Here is a 19,212-nt window from a genome sequence, read left to right as displayed (position 1 = left end):
TCTGATGGTACCATTACCTTCCTCCCAAAATTCCTTCATCAAACTGCTGTCCCACCCAAATGTGGGCAGAACTACCTTTTACTGATTCAGACATTATAGAAAACATTATTGAGAATCTTACTGGCATATAATATACCACCTATGTATGGTTTTATAAAAAGCTACCTTTAATGTTGCACCTATTGAACGCTCTGGCCCATATTCACACATCCAATTCCATTTTCACTCTGGTATGGTATGATTAAACAATCCCCCCCCCATTTGTGTGTAATTGAAGATGCAACAATATTGTCTATTATATAACCTGACAATGATGTCTCAATCCCAAATTGCTCTGCTATCCAAGGGCAAGTGTCCCTAAGTACCTGAAACCTCTGGTGTTAATGCAACTAATATTACTGCCTAATAACAGTTCAATATTAGAAACCAAAATTCAACTTCTCCTACTACCTAAATACATTAAATCAAAATTTGAGTCTCGGCACCATAAAATCCCAAAACTATTTATTTCAGATTAAATATTGGGATTGGGTCCCTAACCAACCATGTTAAAAAATGAAAGAATAGATATTTGGGGTAGTTTTTTCATCTTCACAACTCCCATCCTCCCAACCCAATAACTGGTGATTATTTATACACTTGTTTGCATCATATGGACAAAAATTATGTCACTGAAGAGGAAGGAGCTGCACATCATTAATTCCCACTACAAATCCAAGTCCAAGTTCTGGACCTGAAAACTAGGTCAATAGTAAGGACTGGCTCCACTTCCCCACCCAACACACCAGCAATACTCCACTGACCGCTTGGGCACTCTCTTTCAGGTCCTCAACCCGGAGGGCTTCCTCCTTTTTCTCTGGAGACGTCTTGCTGCTTTCCACCTCCACCTTATTCAGCAGCTCTTGCCTGCTCTCGATGGCTGTCTCCAGCTCACTATAAACAGCACAGGGAGAGAGATAAAGCAAAAGCACACAGCAGCTAGAACTGCCTGCTGTTCCACCTGGCATCGAGCTCTGGTAGATCCTCACTCAAAACCTGTGGGCTAAAGGTTGGGGACATGACACTAACACAAAGGAGATGCCTTGGAGCAGCTCCATCCATGAAGGCAGGAAGGGGAATGAATACCTTTTGGATAGCACCTTCTATGAGTCTGCATCATGCAATTGTATTATGGACACTTTTAGCACTTTTGCAAGGAAATAATAATAATAATAAATTATAATTTATACTCCATCCATCTGGCTGGGTTTACCTCAGCCACTCTGGGCACCTTCCAACAAAATATTAAAAATACAATAAAACAACACGTTTAGCTTTCTCCTGAGACATTTCTCCCTCTGATCTGCCTGCCACAGATCTTGCAGAGGAAGGAGTTAGAAAGGCACACTGTGAATATTAAGACCATCTTCTCCCTCAGCTGGTTCCCACCTGTCTCAACAGTAGATGGGCATGAGAGGATTCAGAGGGTCAGATGAAATCCAGCTACAGGCTGCAGCTGGCCTATGGGTTCCCCACTCATTCAATATTACTGCATTTATTTATCATCAATAAACTGTTTAATCTGCTTCAGTTAGTCTTGAGTCTTGTCATTGTTACTAGTCAGGGTTTATCACTGACTGGTTGTCAAAGTGTAAACTCAAACTCCAGATCAAGTTTCTCTGAGAAAGTTTTTTCCACTTTGTAGTTTTGGTTTTTTTTAAAATAATATATTTAAATTAGCCTTCTAGATCTTATTGTACAATAAAAACTTTAATAAAAATCTTACTTTTTAAAAAAACAAACAAAAAGAAAGGTCTTTGGGGGGAAAGAGGAGTTCATCACCACTCCCAGGTATTTCCCAAGACCTGGTAGTAACTGTGGCTCATAAGGTAATCTCTCTAAACCAGCTTAGTCTAGCCAAGAACAAACTCATTTGGCGCACCTGACCCTCTTCTGCAGCTGCTGACTCTGTAGCTGTAGCATCTCCACCTGGGATTCCAGCTCCGATTTCTGGTCCTGAAGCTCCACCAGATCCCCACGCAGCCGCCGCGTTGTCTCTGCAAGATCCTCCTGCTCTTTTTGGGATTCCTCGAGGCGGCGCTGAGCTGCTAAAGCTGCTTCCTGAGAAAGTTCCAAGCATTTGTTGTTTTTCTTCTCACACGTATGAAGGTTATTATGAACCTGAAGTGGCACCATATAATCCTCAAAGGTGGTGAAATGCAGCTCTTACTGCACTTGTCACGGCAAAGGAAAGACCATTGGGGAGGTGAAAGCCCAACAGCAGCCATTCTCTGCTTCTGCAATGGCCACGACTGTTTTATCAAGGAAGGAAACAAACCCAACCCTATCTCCCTCAACCTCCAAATCAATTATGAGAGGAAGGGGAGAAGAGGAAGAGTGGCCTTGGTCGCTTGCCCAACACAGCAGCTAACTCCAAGTGGCTGGCTAGCCCAAGTTTCTAGCTCAGGGCTTGCTTACCCCTGCCAGGAACTAAAGCCTTGGTCTTATCTATGGAAGAGGCGATCCACTATGTTGATGAACAAGGGAAACTCTGTGTATACACAGCTCGGCTAGAAGGACCCATGGCCTTACTTAAAACAGACAGCAGCTCACCACTGTACACGCCAGGCCAGTCAGGGAAACTTGCCTACCTCTGCCCTATGTGAAGTGGCTTAGAACAGGAAACCAAACTCCAGCTTCAGTCTTAGATTGACAGAAGCAGGCATTCAGAACCTTGGTCTCCTCCCTGATGTCTCTTACTCTAACACAGCCCTGGCACAGGAGAAAAGGGGCTCTCAGTCCTTGTCAGAGCTGGCAACACCTACATTTCTTTCTTGCTCCAGCTCCTTTTCTTGTTCCAGCACCTGCTGCCTTTTCTTCCTCAGGATCTCCTCCTGCATGGGAACAAAGAACAAGAAAATGAAGAAGGCAAATTGGTCACTTGGGGAAGGCCCAGCAGCTGGCACAATTGACAAGCCCTTTCTGGAGTCACACACACTCGCAAAATTGGTGGCAGCCTGCCACACTGACAATGGAGCAGACAGACCCACCCAGGAATTCTCTGGGCTCCTGGTGGTGTGCACGTGTGTTTCATGTGTTTGTGTGGTGCCCCCAAACACAACTACTTAGGGACAACACTGAACTCCCTGGTGAGTCTGTATGTTCCAGTCCAAGCTAACCAGAGCATGGTAAATACAGTTTCCCATTCTCAGTTAGCAGGGAGTGGAGCAGACAGAAGAGAAATGTCCAAATGCAGTAACTCCAGATGTTGGCAGATGTAAGTCCTTACAGCACCTCTGGCAGAAGCCTCCTTTTAAACAAGGTGTTGTCTCTAGCTGCCCAAGTCATCCCCTGGCTGTACGTCTCCAAAATGAACCCCTTCTCCTTCATAAAACAATTCAGAAATTTGAGGCCCCAAATTATCCTCCAGGCCCTGTTCTTTTTATGGAACACGGAGATGGAGAAGACCAAAAGAATCTTTCTAAGCATGACACCTATGTTCATAAGGTATCAAACAGCTGTGATAAATCTTTGGTGTTGGATTCTTGGGAGATTTGAAAAGCAACGAATCTGTCCAGAGGAATGGAACTCAAACACATACTCATGCAGTATAATCTACAGCAGTGGTTTTCAACTAGTGTGCCCTGGCACCCTGGGGTGCCTTGAATGATGGTCGGGGGTGCCACGGGCAACCCTGGCCTCTGTCCCTCTTTCCTTCCCTCCATCCTCTGACGCCCTCTCGTGTCTCTGGCTCCCAAAGGCTTGCACAGCTGTTTGTTGCAGCAGCCCTGGCTACAAGCTCCCCAGGTGAATGGTGCCCCTGGGGCTGGCCAGGGAGTGCTTCTCAGCCCCCTCTGGGGCAGTGTGAACAGACACCTCTCTTTGGGTTGGGGGGCAGCTCAGAGACCAGGGGTGGCAGCTGCAGCTCCACAGAGGACTCCCAAGGAGAGGGGAGAGGAGAGGAGGCTGAGGGAATACTCCAAAAGGGAGGGTGTTTGAAAAAGGGTAAGAGGCTGCCAGCTCTGCAGGCAAGGGGTGACATAACTGGGCTTCTGAGCCCCACAGGGGTGCCGCCAAAAGAATGTAGTTTGTCAAGGGAACCGTGGACTAAAAAAGGTTGAAAATCTCTGGTCTACAGGATCCAGCTGCCTGAAGACAGATGCTGAAGCTTCCCTCCATGGGAGAAAGCCCTGGGTCATGTTGAGGATGACTTGGCCTTTTTTTGTTGGCTTTCTCAACTGGAGTGCTAGATAGTTGGCTGGTTTTGAAAACTGCTGGGTGAAGACCAGATTGAGGAGGGCCAAGTACTTCAAAAAGGTCTAGAATGTATAGAAATGTTGGCTGAAACCTCTTCTGGCATGAGAGGGTTGGTGGTCTTTCATCTAGTTCTGGAGAAGCCCAGGAGCAAACAATTAGATCTCCTGTAGAAGGATGTGTCAAGAATGGGATGTGGCTCCTCTACCAGGAGTGTGTTACAGACTTTCCTGTATTCTCCCATCCTCTGCTGAGAACAGAAGGACAAATGTACATAGATGCAGGAGCTGGTGGCAAGGCTAGAATCCAGAGTAGGGAGCTTTCCCACAAAGGCCAGGACCTTTCCTGTTCCAATCTTCAAGGGCGTCAGTCTCACAACTGTCAATGTGGAAATAGCAGCACATCTGTGCTCACCTGGGCATGGAGCTGAGAGAGTCTTGCCTCCATATCCTTGGCTTGGAGCTCCAGTTCTGATTTCATGCTCTGGATCTTTTGCTCCTGGTACAAAGAGTGATCGGACATGCAGGTAGGTACTGAAGTCTTCCACAATATTCAGCAACAGTCAGTCAATAATGTGACACAGAACATGGCAATCACATGTCAAATGGGATGGAATGAAGAGGAAGACTTCTAGCAGTATGACATAACAACTCACAATATCTAAGGGGGGGAAGCAGTTCCCACAACCCTTCCTGCACCATATCATGGGCTAACAGATTGAGGTTGAATCCTGACAAGACAGTAGTACTATTTTGGGGGGACAGGAGGCGGGCAGGTGTGGAGGACTCCCTGGTACTGAATGGGGTAACTGTGCCCCTGAAGGACCAGGGGCGCAACCTGGGAGTCATTCTGGACTCACAGCTGTCCATGGTGGCGCAGGTCAATTCTGTGTCCAGATCCATCTGTTTATCAGATCCATCTGGTACGCAGGCTGAGACCCTACCTGCCCGCAGACTGTCTCTCCAGAGTGGTGCATGCTCTAGTTATCTCTCGCTTGGACTACTGCAGTGCACTCTATGTGGGGCTACCTTTGAAGGTGACCTGGAAACTACAACTAATCCAGAATGTGGCAGCTAGACTGGTGACTGGCAGCGGCCGCCGAGACCACATAACACCAGTCTTGAAAGGCCTCCATTGGCTCCCAAGTACATTTCCGAGCACAATTCAAAGTGTTGGTGCTGTCCTTTAAAGCCCTAAACGGCCTCGGCCCAGTATATCTGAAGGAGCGTCTCCACCCTCATCATTCTGCCCGGACACCGAAGTCCAGTGCCGAGGGCCTTCTGGCGGTTCCCTTGCTGTGAGAAGCGAAGTTACAGGGAACCAGGCAGAGGGCCTTCTCAGTAGTGGCACCTGCCCTGTGGAACGCCCTCCCACCAGATGTCAAAGAGAAAAACAACTACCAGACTTTTAGAAGACATCTGAAGGCAGCCCTGTTTAGGGTAGCTTTTAATGTTTAATAGACTATTGTATTTTAATATTCTGTTGGAAGCCGCCCAGAGTGCCTGGGGAGACCCAGCTAGATGGGCAGGGTAATAATAATAATAATAATAATAATTATTATTATTATTATTATTATTATTTCCACTTCAGAGATACAATTTGGGAACTGCTCTCTAATGAGCAGTTTCCACACAGCTGGTGCAATTTTTAAAGACCTAATTCCAGGAGTGTTTTCCATGGAGTTAGTAGTCTTGTGTCCCAGCCGGGTGCAGATTCTGTGGCTGGAACCTGCGGGCACGCAAGTCATTTAAACTGCTGGAGCAAAAGTGTCTCCAATGGGTCTAGTTATGTTTCTGCCCCCCAGCCACAACACTACAGTGGGGGAATAAGATCCACATGCCCCTCTGAAGGGACTCTCATACTGTCCATTCTTCCCCGCCCTTTTCCACCAGCACTTCCCTTCCCTACCTGGTCCGAATGACTCTTGTGCAAGTCCTTCAATTGTTCGGCCTGCTTTTTCTGCAAGGCATCAAGCTCTGCTTTATGCTGCAGCTCCAAACGCTCCTGCTCACTTTGCAGGGTTGCCAGCAGCTCAGCCCTCCGCTTCCTCTCCTGCCACACATCAAACACAAGAGTTAGCTCTAGCCATACAGTGGTACCTCGGGTTACAGAGGAAGGGAGGCCACATTCACAAGCGGAGCTCTTTCCAATCCTCAAACGCCTTCACCCACACATCTAGGTTACCGGTGTGCAAAAAGGACATAGCCACATGCTACCCACATGCAGCGCTCACTTTCCCCACCAAATGGTTTGGCTGCAGGCTTACCTCATCCTCATTTTGTGCCTGGATCTCGGCTATGGTTTCCCTGTGTGCCTCTTGCATCTTTTCCAGCTGCCTGGCATGGTTGCGCTCAACTTCCTGGCGCTTCTCCTTCAGGAGGTCACTAAGCTGTAGGGATGTCAAAGGAACCCCGTATAAGCCAACTTTCCCAGTGGTTAAGCTACCATTGCCGCAGTGGTTCACTTTTCAGCGGACGTGGCCTGCTGGGAGCCCCTTGCCTGTGGTGCTTCTGAGCTTGAGTGGGTAGCCAGAGTGCTGCTTCTAGACACAATCTAAGATCCTACTTGCTACCTGTAAAATTCTGAATGGTTGGCTCTGTGCATGTGGACAAGCCACCACCATCCAACTGCCTCATCTGGATATTGTGAAGGACAGAGATCTCCAAGTTGCCTTGCCTCCTCCATGAGGATCTGGGGGTGCCAGCACAGAGACTGATTCCCACCTTTCTGGTCTCGGTTGAGGTCAGTAAAGGGCAAGGACCAGTAGCTGGAGAAAGGAAGCCTGTGGGTCTAAAACCTCAATCGCCTCTCCTGATTCAAATGGAACAGAGAGATAAAAGCTGGGGTGGCATCTGCATACTTCACTGAAAATCTGCTCTAGAAGGAAACAATAGTCAACAGTATTCAAAAGTGGCTGAGAGATTGAGGAGAATGGGCAGAGTCACACTCCCCACCATTGCCTCTCTTATAAACCAGGATGGCTAAGGCAGTTTCAATGCCAGTATTCCTGGCTGCTTTTCTTCACTGGATGAGAAGCACAAAGGAAACCCTCCTGGAGGTACTCTCTGCACCCCAAGGATACACAAACAGCATTCCTGCTGTTTGGCAACTTCTAGGCTAGGAATGCTCAGCTCTTCCTCTTGGATGCCTAATTGAGCCTTCATGGCAGGACTCTGTGTCCATCAGCATACAGAAAGCTGGCTCTGGGTGTGGTGCTCTTAATCATGCACTGGATTTTGCGTTTTTTTGGAGTTAGTTCATGCAATGGCTCCTCCACACCATTCAGCATGCCCCACCCTTGCAAGCAGATAGCACAGACTGGCTCAGAGTAATTTGGACTCTGCATACATGTGGGATGCTCAGCAAATCCAGGCTCTGTTTCTTCCTCATTACCTCTCGCTCATACTCGGCCACCTGATTCCTCTTCTGCTGAACATTTTGCTCTGCACTCTCCAATTGCTTCTGTAATTCTGCCTCCTCCCTTTTATGGGCTTCTGCTATCTGTATCTGGAGAGCTGAGACAACCTGCCAGAAAAGCATGGAAACCTTTATTGAACTGTCACTGAATGTGTAAAGCAGGCAGCTTGCTGTTTCCTGCAGGCTGATGTGAACTACCAACATGCTCTAAGCTGGTGAAGCTAGAAGTTTCCCTCAAGTGAGAGACCGGAATGTTGATCGCTGACTATACTGGCTGTTGTAATTCTTCCAACAATTAATCTTCTTTTATTGGAAAATGACTGATTGCCAGTTTGTTCTACAATCAAGTTGTCTGAAATGCTGCTTTGAAATCTAGGTGTGCTGAAAAACAGGGTATAATTAAAAAAAAATAAAAATAGAATAATAAATATAACAAATATTTGGCCCACATCATCTGATGTGTGTGCTTTGCCAACAAGTGGATGAGCGCATGCCCCTTCATGGTAGAAAGGGGAGCAAAGTGGGAAAGAAAAACAGAAAAGTGACAGGGTTTTTTAAAAAAACAGAGAGCTAAAAGGAATAAAGAGGTTTCTTGTCTGGGTTACTAGACCAACTTGGAACTCAGCAGTGGCTGTGCAGCTTGTCAGTCATGAAAATGTTGCAGGTGCAGAAAAAGGCATGCAGGCAGCACCTTCCCTCCAGATAATTTACCTTTTCGTGTTCTTCTTTTGCTGCAGATTTCTGCAGCTGAATCTCTTCTGCAAACTGTTCCTTTAGTTCCTGCATAGCCTGGAAAAGCATAAAGTAGTCAGTCAGTGTCTATGGGCTGTATCCAAGGCACACATTCAGTCAGTTTCTATGGGTAGTATTTCCCCTTGCACATTCAACCCCCACCCCCAACCTGGAACCCTCTCCTAATCTGCTCTAGAGGGTTGGGAGCAAAACCCAGATTATCCTTAGGGGATGTGTGGGGAGAGGAGAGGCAGGAAAGTCCCACTGCTCATCCAGTGTGGTTCTGTTCCCCATTTTATCCTCTCAAAAACCGTGAAACAGGTCAGACTGAAAAACCACGACCGGCCCACAGCCCTGACTGGCTTCAGGGCTGAGTGGGAATCTGGATCCGTATCTCCCCATCTTAGCCAAACTTTAGCCACTATGACACACTGCTTTTTTGCCACTGCCCGAGTGGGCTTGAACCTCATTAATTTCAGTACTCTTAGCTAATCATTTACTCCTTACTTTGGTCCCATTCACAATAAACTACAGCTTGTTTCAGACTATGGCTTGACAATGTGTAAACCAGGCGTCTGTGGGTGTGACAGCTACTCCCAAGCAGGTCAACAACATTTGCATCAGATACAGTCAATGCTGACTACCCAAGATCTCATGCCTACCAACACTTACCCTGCAAGCCACCCTTTTGAGAGAGAGAGAACAGGCAACCCCTGATGCCCATCTCCATATACTGTAGACATGGGCTGACAACAGCACAAAGCCGGAATTAAGAGCTAATACAAGTGCTTGCAGCTATAGGATCCTACTGCCGCCCTCGCACTCCTCTCCTTAGTTTGCCAACCTGGGTTCTTCCAGAGGCAAATTCACAGAAGCTCACCATTTCATTTTCCTTGACCAGCCTCTTCTTCAGCTCGTTGAAGGTTCTTTTGATCTCCTGCTCCAGTTCCATTTGTTCTGCCTGCTCAACAGCTTCTGCTTCCTTCTTCACCCTTTCCAGAGAAAGCTGCTTCTGCGCCTTCAGTTCATCCTCTTCAGACTGCTGAAAGGATTCCAGCTCCTCTCTGAGCTTCTGCAGAGCAGCCTCCTGGGCCAGCCTGAAAAGCAGCCAGGGAGACTAAGACAGAAGCAGACCCTTTCTCCCTTCCCTTCTTGCCAAACCATGAATCAAACCAAGGAGAGGTGGCAAACCTCAGGCCCTTTTGCTGACTGGGGAAACGCAGCCAGGATGCCAGATGGAATGTGGCACCCCCTCATAATTTATGTGACCCAACAACAGGGTCAAATTCTTCCACCTGCCGCTAAAGAAAAATCTAGGGAGCTGGATATGATCCCCAAGCATTACTGCTCAATCACCTGAAAACTATAGACTAAAACAAACAGACCACAGAAGTTTTCCATCATAAAAGCACTCATGGAACCTACTGTGGCCTCTAATTGCAGTGGCAGCCAAATAACCCCTAAATATGCTTGCAAATACATAGATAGTATCGGGGCCAGCTGGACTCATGGGGAAGGTGATTCTACAAATGGGGCACCACCACAGAGAAGGCCTTATTCCATGTTGCCACTGAAAGTACACCCCTTTCTGCACCTTATTGTATTTTAAGAGCATAAACATAGCACTAAGGTGGAAGGGTGCTAAAGGATGCCCACCCCCACCCCCTAGCAACAGCTGGAGAGATGGCAAAGGCCTGCACCCGGGTTCCTGGATTTCTCAGTTTTAGAAACCTCCCTGGCATTGACTGTAGAAGGTTATGGTGTCGCAAGGGATAGGAAGCCCACAACTATAACGGCAGGAAGACACTGGAGTGCTCAGCAGCACACGGTATCACTGTCCTTCATTCAACCACTACCATTTTCACTCAAGACTTTTATGGAGTCTCGGGAAATGTTGAAGCTGCAGAATCAGCACTATCTTGCCATAACACCAAAGTCACTGGTCTGGAATGAAGGCTACTTTGGTAGTGACTTTTCCTCCAGTGATTTTTACAATGAATTGTAAACAGTGTACATTATCAATGGTCTCCTGGGCTGGAAAGGGTACACTCATTGCACAAAGCTGGTTTAAACACAAGCCTAATCACTGCACTGCCAAGGCCAGCAGCTTCCACCTCCACAGCATAGGATGATTGCAGAGAACCCTGCCTATTCAAATCAGCACCTGATCTTCGCCTTCTCTGCGTCTGCTTCAGAATGGATCTGGGTTTGGAGTTTCAGAAGTTCGTCTTGCATCTCCTTCCTCAAGCGCTCCTCCTCCTTCTGCCTAGCAGCCTCCAACTCAGCTTTTAATGATCTAAGAAACAAGCAGAAAGTGATTTTTTTTGGAGGGGGGGTACATCTCCTTGCAGCAATGGGAGCACTGCTGAAGTCCAGTATACAACTTCAGTAGTGTGCAGCAAAAGCAAAGACAACTTGCTCACAATTTCCCAAGCAATCCAAGTGTGAGACTGATCCAAGCAACTGGGGTTTGTAGAAGATTCTACAAAAGAAACCTTCCAGAAGTTTAGGATTCAGACTTCTCCACATTCTGACTTCCAACTCTGGCCCTGCCCTTCAGATGTCAGCCAGGTGCTCAAGCTTCACCTGTAACAATATGCTGCCTTAAGACTGCTACAAATGAGGATGTTGCTCCATGCAGGCTTGGGACAGATGAGGAGAATGCAGGAAGCCCTTTGACTAGAACCTAAGCCATGAAAACTGAACCACCAGCTGTATTCAGGCCTCACTCAGTGGCTCGGATTAGGATTAGGATCTCCCTCTACACCTTTGCCACAGAGGATCCTGTTCAAAATTACACACACACACACACACACAGCACCATTTTCCGTATTTTTGTCCTACTACTCCCAGCCTCTTTCTCTTCCTGACTGAAGTCATTGTTTAAGTGGACTGCCCTTGATTATTCAAGAATGTTTTATCCAGTAGCCTTTTGCTGTATGTGGCAGAAAATGTTTTTATGCCTAGCTTAACTGCTGACCTTGACCCCAAAGGCCAAGCAATGCAAGAGAGGCCATTGCAGGTGTGTCACAGTCCTATACAGAGCACATGTGAGTAGAGAATCAAATGAGATTATCCTGTCATGACTCGCTCCAAAGTAGCAGCTGTTGATGAACAGGCATAGCAAGACTAGCTGCATAGAATAACACCAAGAAAGCAATATGCAACTTTCTCTAGTGAGGAGCAAATGAACTTCCTAATGAACTCCAAATAGGAAGCTTCTGTTGAACTTTTTTCTTGGGAATCTGGAGTCCAACACTGAATGTGGCAGAGACTTCTTTCTACCCTTGCAAGGTGGGGGTGGGGGTGCCTAAAAAGAACTGAATACTTGAAAGCTGTAAGACATACCACTCCCATGGACTAGCATCTCTTCAAAAGGCCTTCCACCCTCTATTAGCTGCAGGGGATTCACTGCAGGGAGGAAAAGAAGCAAAACAGCTGTATGTGGATGGAACTCACTGGAGGGCATCCTTTTTCTTCTGATGGAGCATCTGGATTTCCTGCTCCTCTTCTTGCTGTAGTTCTTCCTGCAGCTGCTGCATTCGCGTCTCTTTTTCTTGCAGCAAATGTATTTTTGCTTGTTCCAGCAAAGTGTGATGCGCTTTGGTTATTTCCTCAAGGGAATCCCCAGCATGCTTTTCCCAGGACATTTGCTTACCCTCAGCCTCAAAATTCCTGCCATTAAGAGAAACTTTCCACATTAAACACTCAGATTAGCAGGGAACAATATAGCAACAAGCACACTTCACAAAGCTGTCTTCTTCCACAAGAGAAGTCAGCCTTCCCAATACACTACTATCTCCACCTACTGTCCCAGCTTCATGTATGGCATGAAGAACTTACAGCTATACCATATGCTGCCTGCCTGCCACAGGTAGAATAAATCTCATCTACAGCAAGGCACAGATTTCAAGATCATATTTTCTCAGAATCTCAGGAGGCTACTAGGCACCACAGCCATAGAAGAGCATTCAAGAGAATCTAGAATTCCAAATTCATGGCAGCTGCTTACAGTTCAGAACTTACTTTGAAAACGTAATGGTGCTTTGATAATTCTGCTGTCTTAAGGTATATCCATGAAAGCTGCTTTGATGGTACTAGACTGTCAGGCACTAGATGGAGCAGGCACCAGGCTCAGAAAGGGCAGGCAACTGTCCACATGGTACACAGCCTTGATCCCTGCCATGTTCCCAGGCTTTTAGAGAACTGCTACATTTTCAACACAAAACTCAAGGCCATGACTAGTTATGCTTATTTTACTACTGACACTTTACTACTGACACTTGGGTTTTTGAGCTAGGAACCATAAGGAGAGACTATGTTGCATAAGGCCACTTAGACTGTGTGCAGCTATAAAACTTTCCTCTCTTCCTAAAATTCATGGAAAGCCAAAATGAGATGCTTTTAGACAAAACACACTTAACTTGCTTTACATCAAATGCATGTTGTTTTATGAAACAAAACCTGTGATAACCAACTTGAAGAGGAGAGCAATGAAGGGGCTCAGCTGAGCCTTCAGGGATGAAGAGCACACTGCCCAATTATCCCAGTGAACCATTTCATAGTGAAGAAATACAGGCTGGCCTGAGCTCTAGAAACATTACACAGCACACCTCCATCTTGCCACCATTAAGAATCAATTAGGAAATGGATTAGGACACAAGTTTGTAAAATACACATTCTCTTCTAGGAACCCTGTCCCCCTCCCTGTATTTATAAGTAGTTGCTTTTGGAGAAGGGCCACAGGGCAGTGACTGAGCGTCTGCTTTGCCATGCTCAATCCCCGGCATCAGTAGGAGCAGCTTCCTATGAATCCAGTGCAGACAATTTACTGGTAGGATGACAGGACCCAAAGGAGGTGTGCACCTCAATGTCCCTCCCTCCTCTTGCAGAAAAGGGCCCCCTAGACAGAAGCATATGCCATTGCATCCCCTTACTCTTTGCAGGATGGGTCTCGCTCATTCAGATTCACCAGCCGGTGCTCAATTCTCATCTTCATTTCCAAGGTGCCAGAACCTACTGAGACTGCCTTCTTTTCAGACCCTTCAGAACCACTTGGGCAGCTTTTGCTCCTCTCCCTTGGTGGCAATAAAAATGTAAAAGAACAAGGATTTACAGCTTGCCTAATTATGGAGGGCAGAGCCTCTAGTAACAGGGTGGAGTTCTGGCATGCAGCTCTGCAGCCAAAGAGGCAAGAAAGGTCCTCCTCTACGCAAGAGAGAGGTGGGGGGGGGGGTGATCACTACTGGGTGCCTGGAAACCACAGGGAGGGAGCCCCAAGAGGGGAGCCATTGCCATGCAGCACTAATTATGCATATCACCATTTTTTTAAACTTAGTTGGAGACAACCCAATGTACGTTATCCAGATACTGGGATTTAATGTATTTCTTTCCAATATCTGGATATCATGTGGAATTTATCATCTTGAAATAATTTAGAATAGTTTGTTTTCCTCCAGTAATTGTTGTAGCTGGTAATTTATAACATACTGTAAATGTATATTCTTTAAATCGAAATTTAGTATAAACACCCTTTCCTTTGAACATCTATTCAGTTCCTTCTAAGAAGCTTACAGCTTGCAGGCAGGTAATTAAGAATTGTACCTCAACTCTGTATCAATACTTTAAATCTGTAATGCCTTTTGTATTTTGCTACTTTTTTGGGGGGGGGGAATATTTTATTAGTTGAATATAAGAACAACGTATAACCAAATACAAGTAATCAAATTTGCTATGTTCTTATGCTACTGACAAACCTCATTTATCCTCTTCTGTAATGTTCAACTAATTTTATTAAGTAAAGGAAACATGGGGTTGCACTTAAGAGTAGAACCACTGAAATTAAAGGCCATTACTAACAGGTCCAACTAAACTTATGCCTGGGGTTGATCCCTGGATCCTAAATTTCGGTGTGCAGATATGGAGGGGAGGTTATTTCTCTGCCTCCTTAATGTGGCATCTGTAACAGAGGGAAGGGGGGTGTTGCTTAACTGACAAACCTAGGGCCTTTCTATGTAAAAAGCACATCCCACCCTGAACAGAGCAAAACCTGCTGTCAAGACACAAAAGGGATTCTGCAGAGGGAGAGAATGAATGAGGAAATAAAGCAAGAATGTGCCCCTGAGAAGCAGGGATTTTGACAGCTGGCTGCTTTGTGACAATACTGTGTGGAATGTGTGAGAAGTGTTGCAAAAGAGCTGTACCTCTTAGCTGATCCTTGGCTTCTGTCCTCTGCTAGGCTGCCTCTGCTTTGGTCCTTCTCCTGTCCTGACCAGTCATTAGTCTACCAGAAAGATAAAAACAGAAAGAAGGGTTTGCCACAATACTGCCATTTCAATGGAAGGTGGAGACAGCCAGTCATGAACAGAATTGATCCTTCTGAGCTGAGCCTACAATAAGTGTTGCTGAAAGACAGTTCCAGAGTATAGACAAGATGGTGAAGCTTACAGCTACTGTCTTCCATGGGACAGGATTATTTCACTGGATCAGGCTATCTGTGTCTAGAGAGAATGACTGACTGTGTGTTAGAAAGAATGAATGAATTTGGGAAGATGGTAAGCACACCAGCAATGACTACCCCACAAGAGACCTAACACACCACTTGGCTGGCTGATTCAATAGTGGGTGCTTTCACACACACAAACAATTGCTGTGATGCAACAGACTCCATGAAATGTGCAATAAGGCAATGCAGAGACTGCAGAAGCAAGGATGAGAAGCCAGAAACACAAGGCTAAGGGTCTGCAGATGTGCCCCCAGCTTCTGTATGGATATCCCATTGCAATCTCTTTCCCCAGCCATAACACAATGCCTGCACTCCAAATAGCCCCCAACCTACATGGTCCTCTCTGCTCCAAAGCGCCAGGGAAAACGATACAGCAACAATAAGATGCAAAAAGGAAGGATACTAGTTTTTTATTATTCACATACAATGATGGGGAACCTTCAGCCCACTGGTAAAAATCAGGCTTAATGGGGTTTCTAATCTGGCCTACAAGGCCATTTTCTCCAAAATCACACCCACCTGCTGCCATATATGGGAAGCTAAAAATGTGGCTGCAAAGACAACAGCAAAAGTACTCTTCTGGTGACTCTTGGCAAGCAAGGGTTGCGGCAAGTTACCACTAGTATTGATTGTGCGTAATCAGGAACTCCATGGCACAGCCAATCCCTGTAGGGCATGCTCTAAACGCTGAGCAGCTGAGCAGCATGTATAGGACACCTCATTCCTTCACTCCTTTTCTATCCTAGAATCATGAGCTTCTGCAATCCAAGTTTCAACCACCGACTTATGAGAATAGGCACATCATATGTCTGTGTGGCTCCTCACCAGCAGTTTTCTGCATACCTGGAAATGACCTGCTGGATAAGCAGGAGTATATAGCAAGACTTCTGAGACAGGCTCACAACTTTAGGGTGGTTGGGAGCACTGCCTGTTAAAAGTGGACATTTGTTCCAGCTTTAATCTCTATGAGACCTGCCCCCTTTTCTTCATACATTACTTTTCATTCTCCTAGCAAGTCGGCTGTAGGAGCAAACTCCAAGACAACATGTTCGAAGAGGAGCCCATGCAGCTCCACAATGCCACTTACCTGTTCCTTCCAAGTGCTTTCAACCATGGCTCTGCTCACTGCAAACTTTGGAGTTCCCAGGACTGGAGGCAACACATCCATGACGTTTTCAAAGCTTGGGCTCTGGGAACCAAAGCCCCCAAGAAACAAAGGGATAAGGAGAGATTGGCATTCCAAGAGGCTTCCCTGCTTGAGCTCTCAAAGGTAGTGTTGAATATGGGGCTGAGGATCCTCAGGCTGATAGCCCTGGGGGTCCCGAGCACTCAGGCTGAGGCTACCTTCTCTGGAGCAGCTCACGACCAAGGCCTCTGTGACAAACATGACACCCTGTCTCAAATGAACACTGGACCGATACACAGTGCAGGACTTGAGATCTGATCCTCTGACTTGAACATGGTGGTGTGCAAGGGGGGGGGTGATCTGTGACTGGGGGAGCAGATAGTGACTCATCTTAATCCACTTAAATATGTCAGAACAGGGGCATAGGGACTTTGGAGGTTACCAATGTCTCCTTAAGGAATGGAGTGGTTCTGTCTGCTCTGAAGATGGCAGCAGTGAGGCTTCTGTTGAAGAAATCTGGTTTAGATATCTCAGCCTGAGATGAGCTATCAGCCAGTCTTGAATGTGCTATTCTTGGGGGGAAATGGCGTGAAGACCGGTCAACTCCAAGCAGTGCTGTTGATATTCACTGTCTGGATCAGACCTAGTTTGGGGGTGGAGATGGTAGAAGTCATCTACCCGGACAACCAAGGCTAACAAACTTGGGGTGTGGGTGGGGTGGGAGAGTGTGTGGCCCCATTAGTTATTCCAGACCCTCTTCTAGGCCAAGAGACCAGGGCTTTGGACCTGAAACCAGCAATGATATTGATACTGGGTACAAAGCAAGGTGCAATGGTACTTGGAACTTCATCCACACAAAAGCAGATCAGGAGAGTTGGTAAGAAAGTCCTTAAAAGGACCAGCCCAAGAGTTATGCGCTCACCAAGAACTCCCATCTTATTTTTTCAAAGAAGTTTCTATTTCTTCTTCCTACTCTCTTACTACCCATGTTAATGGCAGACTCACCACAATGCTATGCGGCTCAGGGTCCAAGTGGTCAGAAACCTGCCATTCCTTCATTGGATTGCTGCCTTCAGAAACCTTCAAAAGCAAAGGGACACACACCCATCACCAGCTTTGCACACTCTGATTGACTGGAAAGCAAACTAAAAAAAGTGAGGAAAAATGCTACAAGGGAGGAGTGACTGACCCACAGCATTCTAAGGTGAATGCCTTGAATATTTTAACACACAAAAATACACAAATCACCAATGTAGCAACAAAAATATCTGAGATATCAAATTGTTCCTCAAACCCTGCCAGATTTATCCTAGGGAATTTCTCTCTTGGTCATCCAACATCACATCCATGGCATTTGGGGCTGATATGTTTACTATACCCCAAATGCTGCGCCTCTTTTAAAGATGATCTGAGGATTGGCTTTTATTAGGAAGCAGGAACTTTAAGCCCCCATTACCAGGAAACTATCCAAAAAGCAGGGTGGATAAAAATCAATGATCTATATTTTTTAAAATAAAATCAGATTTTTAAAATAAAATGCATTTGGAGGAAAAATCTTTCTACAGATAGTTTTCTATTTAAGTTACATTATAGTCCAAAGGCTATTCATTAGGAAATAAGGAATTGTTTTAAGTTTTTAATGTGTGCTAAAACTCAGTCTAAGGTTTTCATTTTTTAAAAAAATAATTTAATCACATCAGCTAACAAACATGGATACATATGCTATATTATTTTTGATTTAGTTAAATAAATTGTTTAAATTGTTATTAAGGAAATAATTATTTTTCTCCTTTCAATAAAGTACAGCAGAAAAGTTGTCCAAATATAAACAGTTAACTTATTAAACCTCACAATAATTTCATAATTATAACTGTAAAAACTACTCTGAAAATTCATTATTCCAAAAATGAAATCTTCATCTCGTTGTAAATACTAATATTATACCAGCAAGAATGAGTCTTTCTGTACAAAAAATGATTTAAATCAAGTCTTACTGACTAGTGATTTAAATCAATTTGATTTAAATCAAATCCACCCAAGTACATACCTCATTGTCAAAGCTGGCACCAAGGGCACTAACATCCATATGCAGGTTCTTGAGAAGCCCACCTGTCCCACGAGGACTCTGGACATGCAACAAGGAGCAGAGAAATGTTCAGCTGTGCATCCAAAGCCATACTTGAAGAACTGACACTGGGGACAAAGAAGGCAACAAGAGAGGGTCCCAATCTGCTCCCTCACCCTAACCACAAGCAATGTAGTGTAGGGATCTTTGGGGGGAACCAGGGCTAGAAGAACTAGAGTGTGGATTTGGATTTATATGCGCAAATTGGCCCCTTCTCAAGGCTGGTGAGCCCACAGGTACATGGGCATAATGAAGCCAGAGTCTGATTACTGTATCAAGAGTTGCGCCCTTCTGCGAAGAATTTAAAACTGCAAGAATCTGGCAGAATCCAAGACCAGGGAGAAGAGTTGGTGGAAGAAGATTGGAGGAAATTTAAAATTTATTTACAGAAACATTGCAAAATTTTTGAATGTTGATGACATTGAAATGAACTGAAGGGGTTCTAGCAACTAGGTAAAAAATAAGATTGGATTGATAACAGATAAATTAATTGGATATGAATTTGCTGAACAAACTCTTAAAAGGGATACAAAAAAGGGAGGCGTGAGGAAGTCAGGAAAATAAGTGAATCAAAGATGAGAAATTAAAAAGAGGGATTTTTGTTCTTTTTTTCCCCTCTGTGCTTTTTGCTCTTTTGCTTTTTACTTATGTTAAATGTTTGTATTTTTGTATTTTGTAACTTTGTATTTTGTGCTTTTTTGTTTTTTCTCTCTTTTCTGTTTGTTGTTATTTTTAAAACTTAATAAAATATTATTATAAAAAAAACTGCAAGAATCACCACTTATACAAAGACCTATCTGTCCTGCTGCGCGTTCCACTTAGAAGCATGCAGTAAAATAGGCATTGCACCAACTCTTGTGTTTCTTTCTGTGCAGGGAAGCCAGGAGACTTGAAATGGACAAGCATCATAGTTGAGTGGCGGATAATCTTCTTTGCATGAGGACTCGGGTTCAATCCCCAATGGCATTTCCAGTGGGGTACAGAACATGCCCCATTTGAAACCCTGGAGAGCTGCAAGTGATCGGTGAGGGCAGTACTGAGATAGATGATCTGACTTGGTATAAAGGCAGCTTT

The 19,212-nt window shown here is 45.3% G+C and overlaps 1 protein-coding gene across 5 annotated transcripts in view; it reads right to left on the bottom strand.

Annotated features, from left to right (window-relative positions):
- The window catches only part of CEP164 (centrosomal protein 164), a 40,064-nt gene that overhangs the window by 12,954 nt on the left and 7,898 nt on the right, over positions 1 to 19,212 (bottom strand). For all 5 annotated transcript variants that reach the window (XM_081890802.1, XM_081890805.1, XM_081890804.1 and 2 more), the window contains 16 exons: positions 18,061 to 18,138; positions 17,019 to 17,093; positions 15,975 to 16,076; positions 14,586 to 14,665; positions 13,320 to 13,460; positions 11,842 to 12,057; positions 10,547 to 10,678; positions 9,263 to 9,479; positions 8,362 to 8,439; positions 7,627 to 7,758; positions 6,500 to 6,622; positions 6,142 to 6,285; positions 4,648 to 4,731; positions 2,805 to 2,873; positions 1,922 to 2,100; positions 804 to 933 (listed from right to left, as the gene is read on the bottom strand). In XM_081890802.1, the coding sequence (XP_081746928.1) occupies positions 804 to 933; positions 1,922 to 2,100; positions 2,805 to 2,873; positions 4,648 to 4,731; positions 6,142 to 6,285; positions 6,500 to 6,622; positions 7,627 to 7,758; positions 8,362 to 8,439; positions 9,263 to 9,479; positions 10,547 to 10,678; positions 11,842 to 12,057; positions 13,320 to 13,460; positions 14,586 to 14,665; positions 15,975 to 16,076; positions 17,019 to 17,093; positions 18,061 to 18,138 (1,980 nt within the window). The remainder of the gene's footprint in view (positions 1 to 803; positions 934 to 1,921; positions 2,101 to 2,804; positions 2,874 to 4,647; positions 4,732 to 6,141; positions 6,286 to 6,499; positions 6,623 to 7,626; positions 7,759 to 8,361; positions 8,440 to 9,262; positions 9,480 to 10,546; positions 10,679 to 11,841; positions 12,058 to 13,319; positions 13,461 to 14,585; positions 14,666 to 15,974; positions 16,077 to 17,018; positions 17,094 to 18,060; positions 18,139 to 19,212) is intronic.

Source organism: Podarcis melisellensis (genome assembly GCF_964234715.1).
Source record: "Podarcis melisellensis genome assembly, chromosome: 15".
In the NCBI taxonomy this organism is placed as follows: Eukaryota; Metazoa; Chordata; class Lepidosauria; order Squamata; family Lacertidae; genus Podarcis; species Podarcis melisellensis.
The sequence above is the reverse complement of the archived record's forward strand: the minus strand, read 5'-3'. Positions and strand labels throughout refer to the sequence as shown.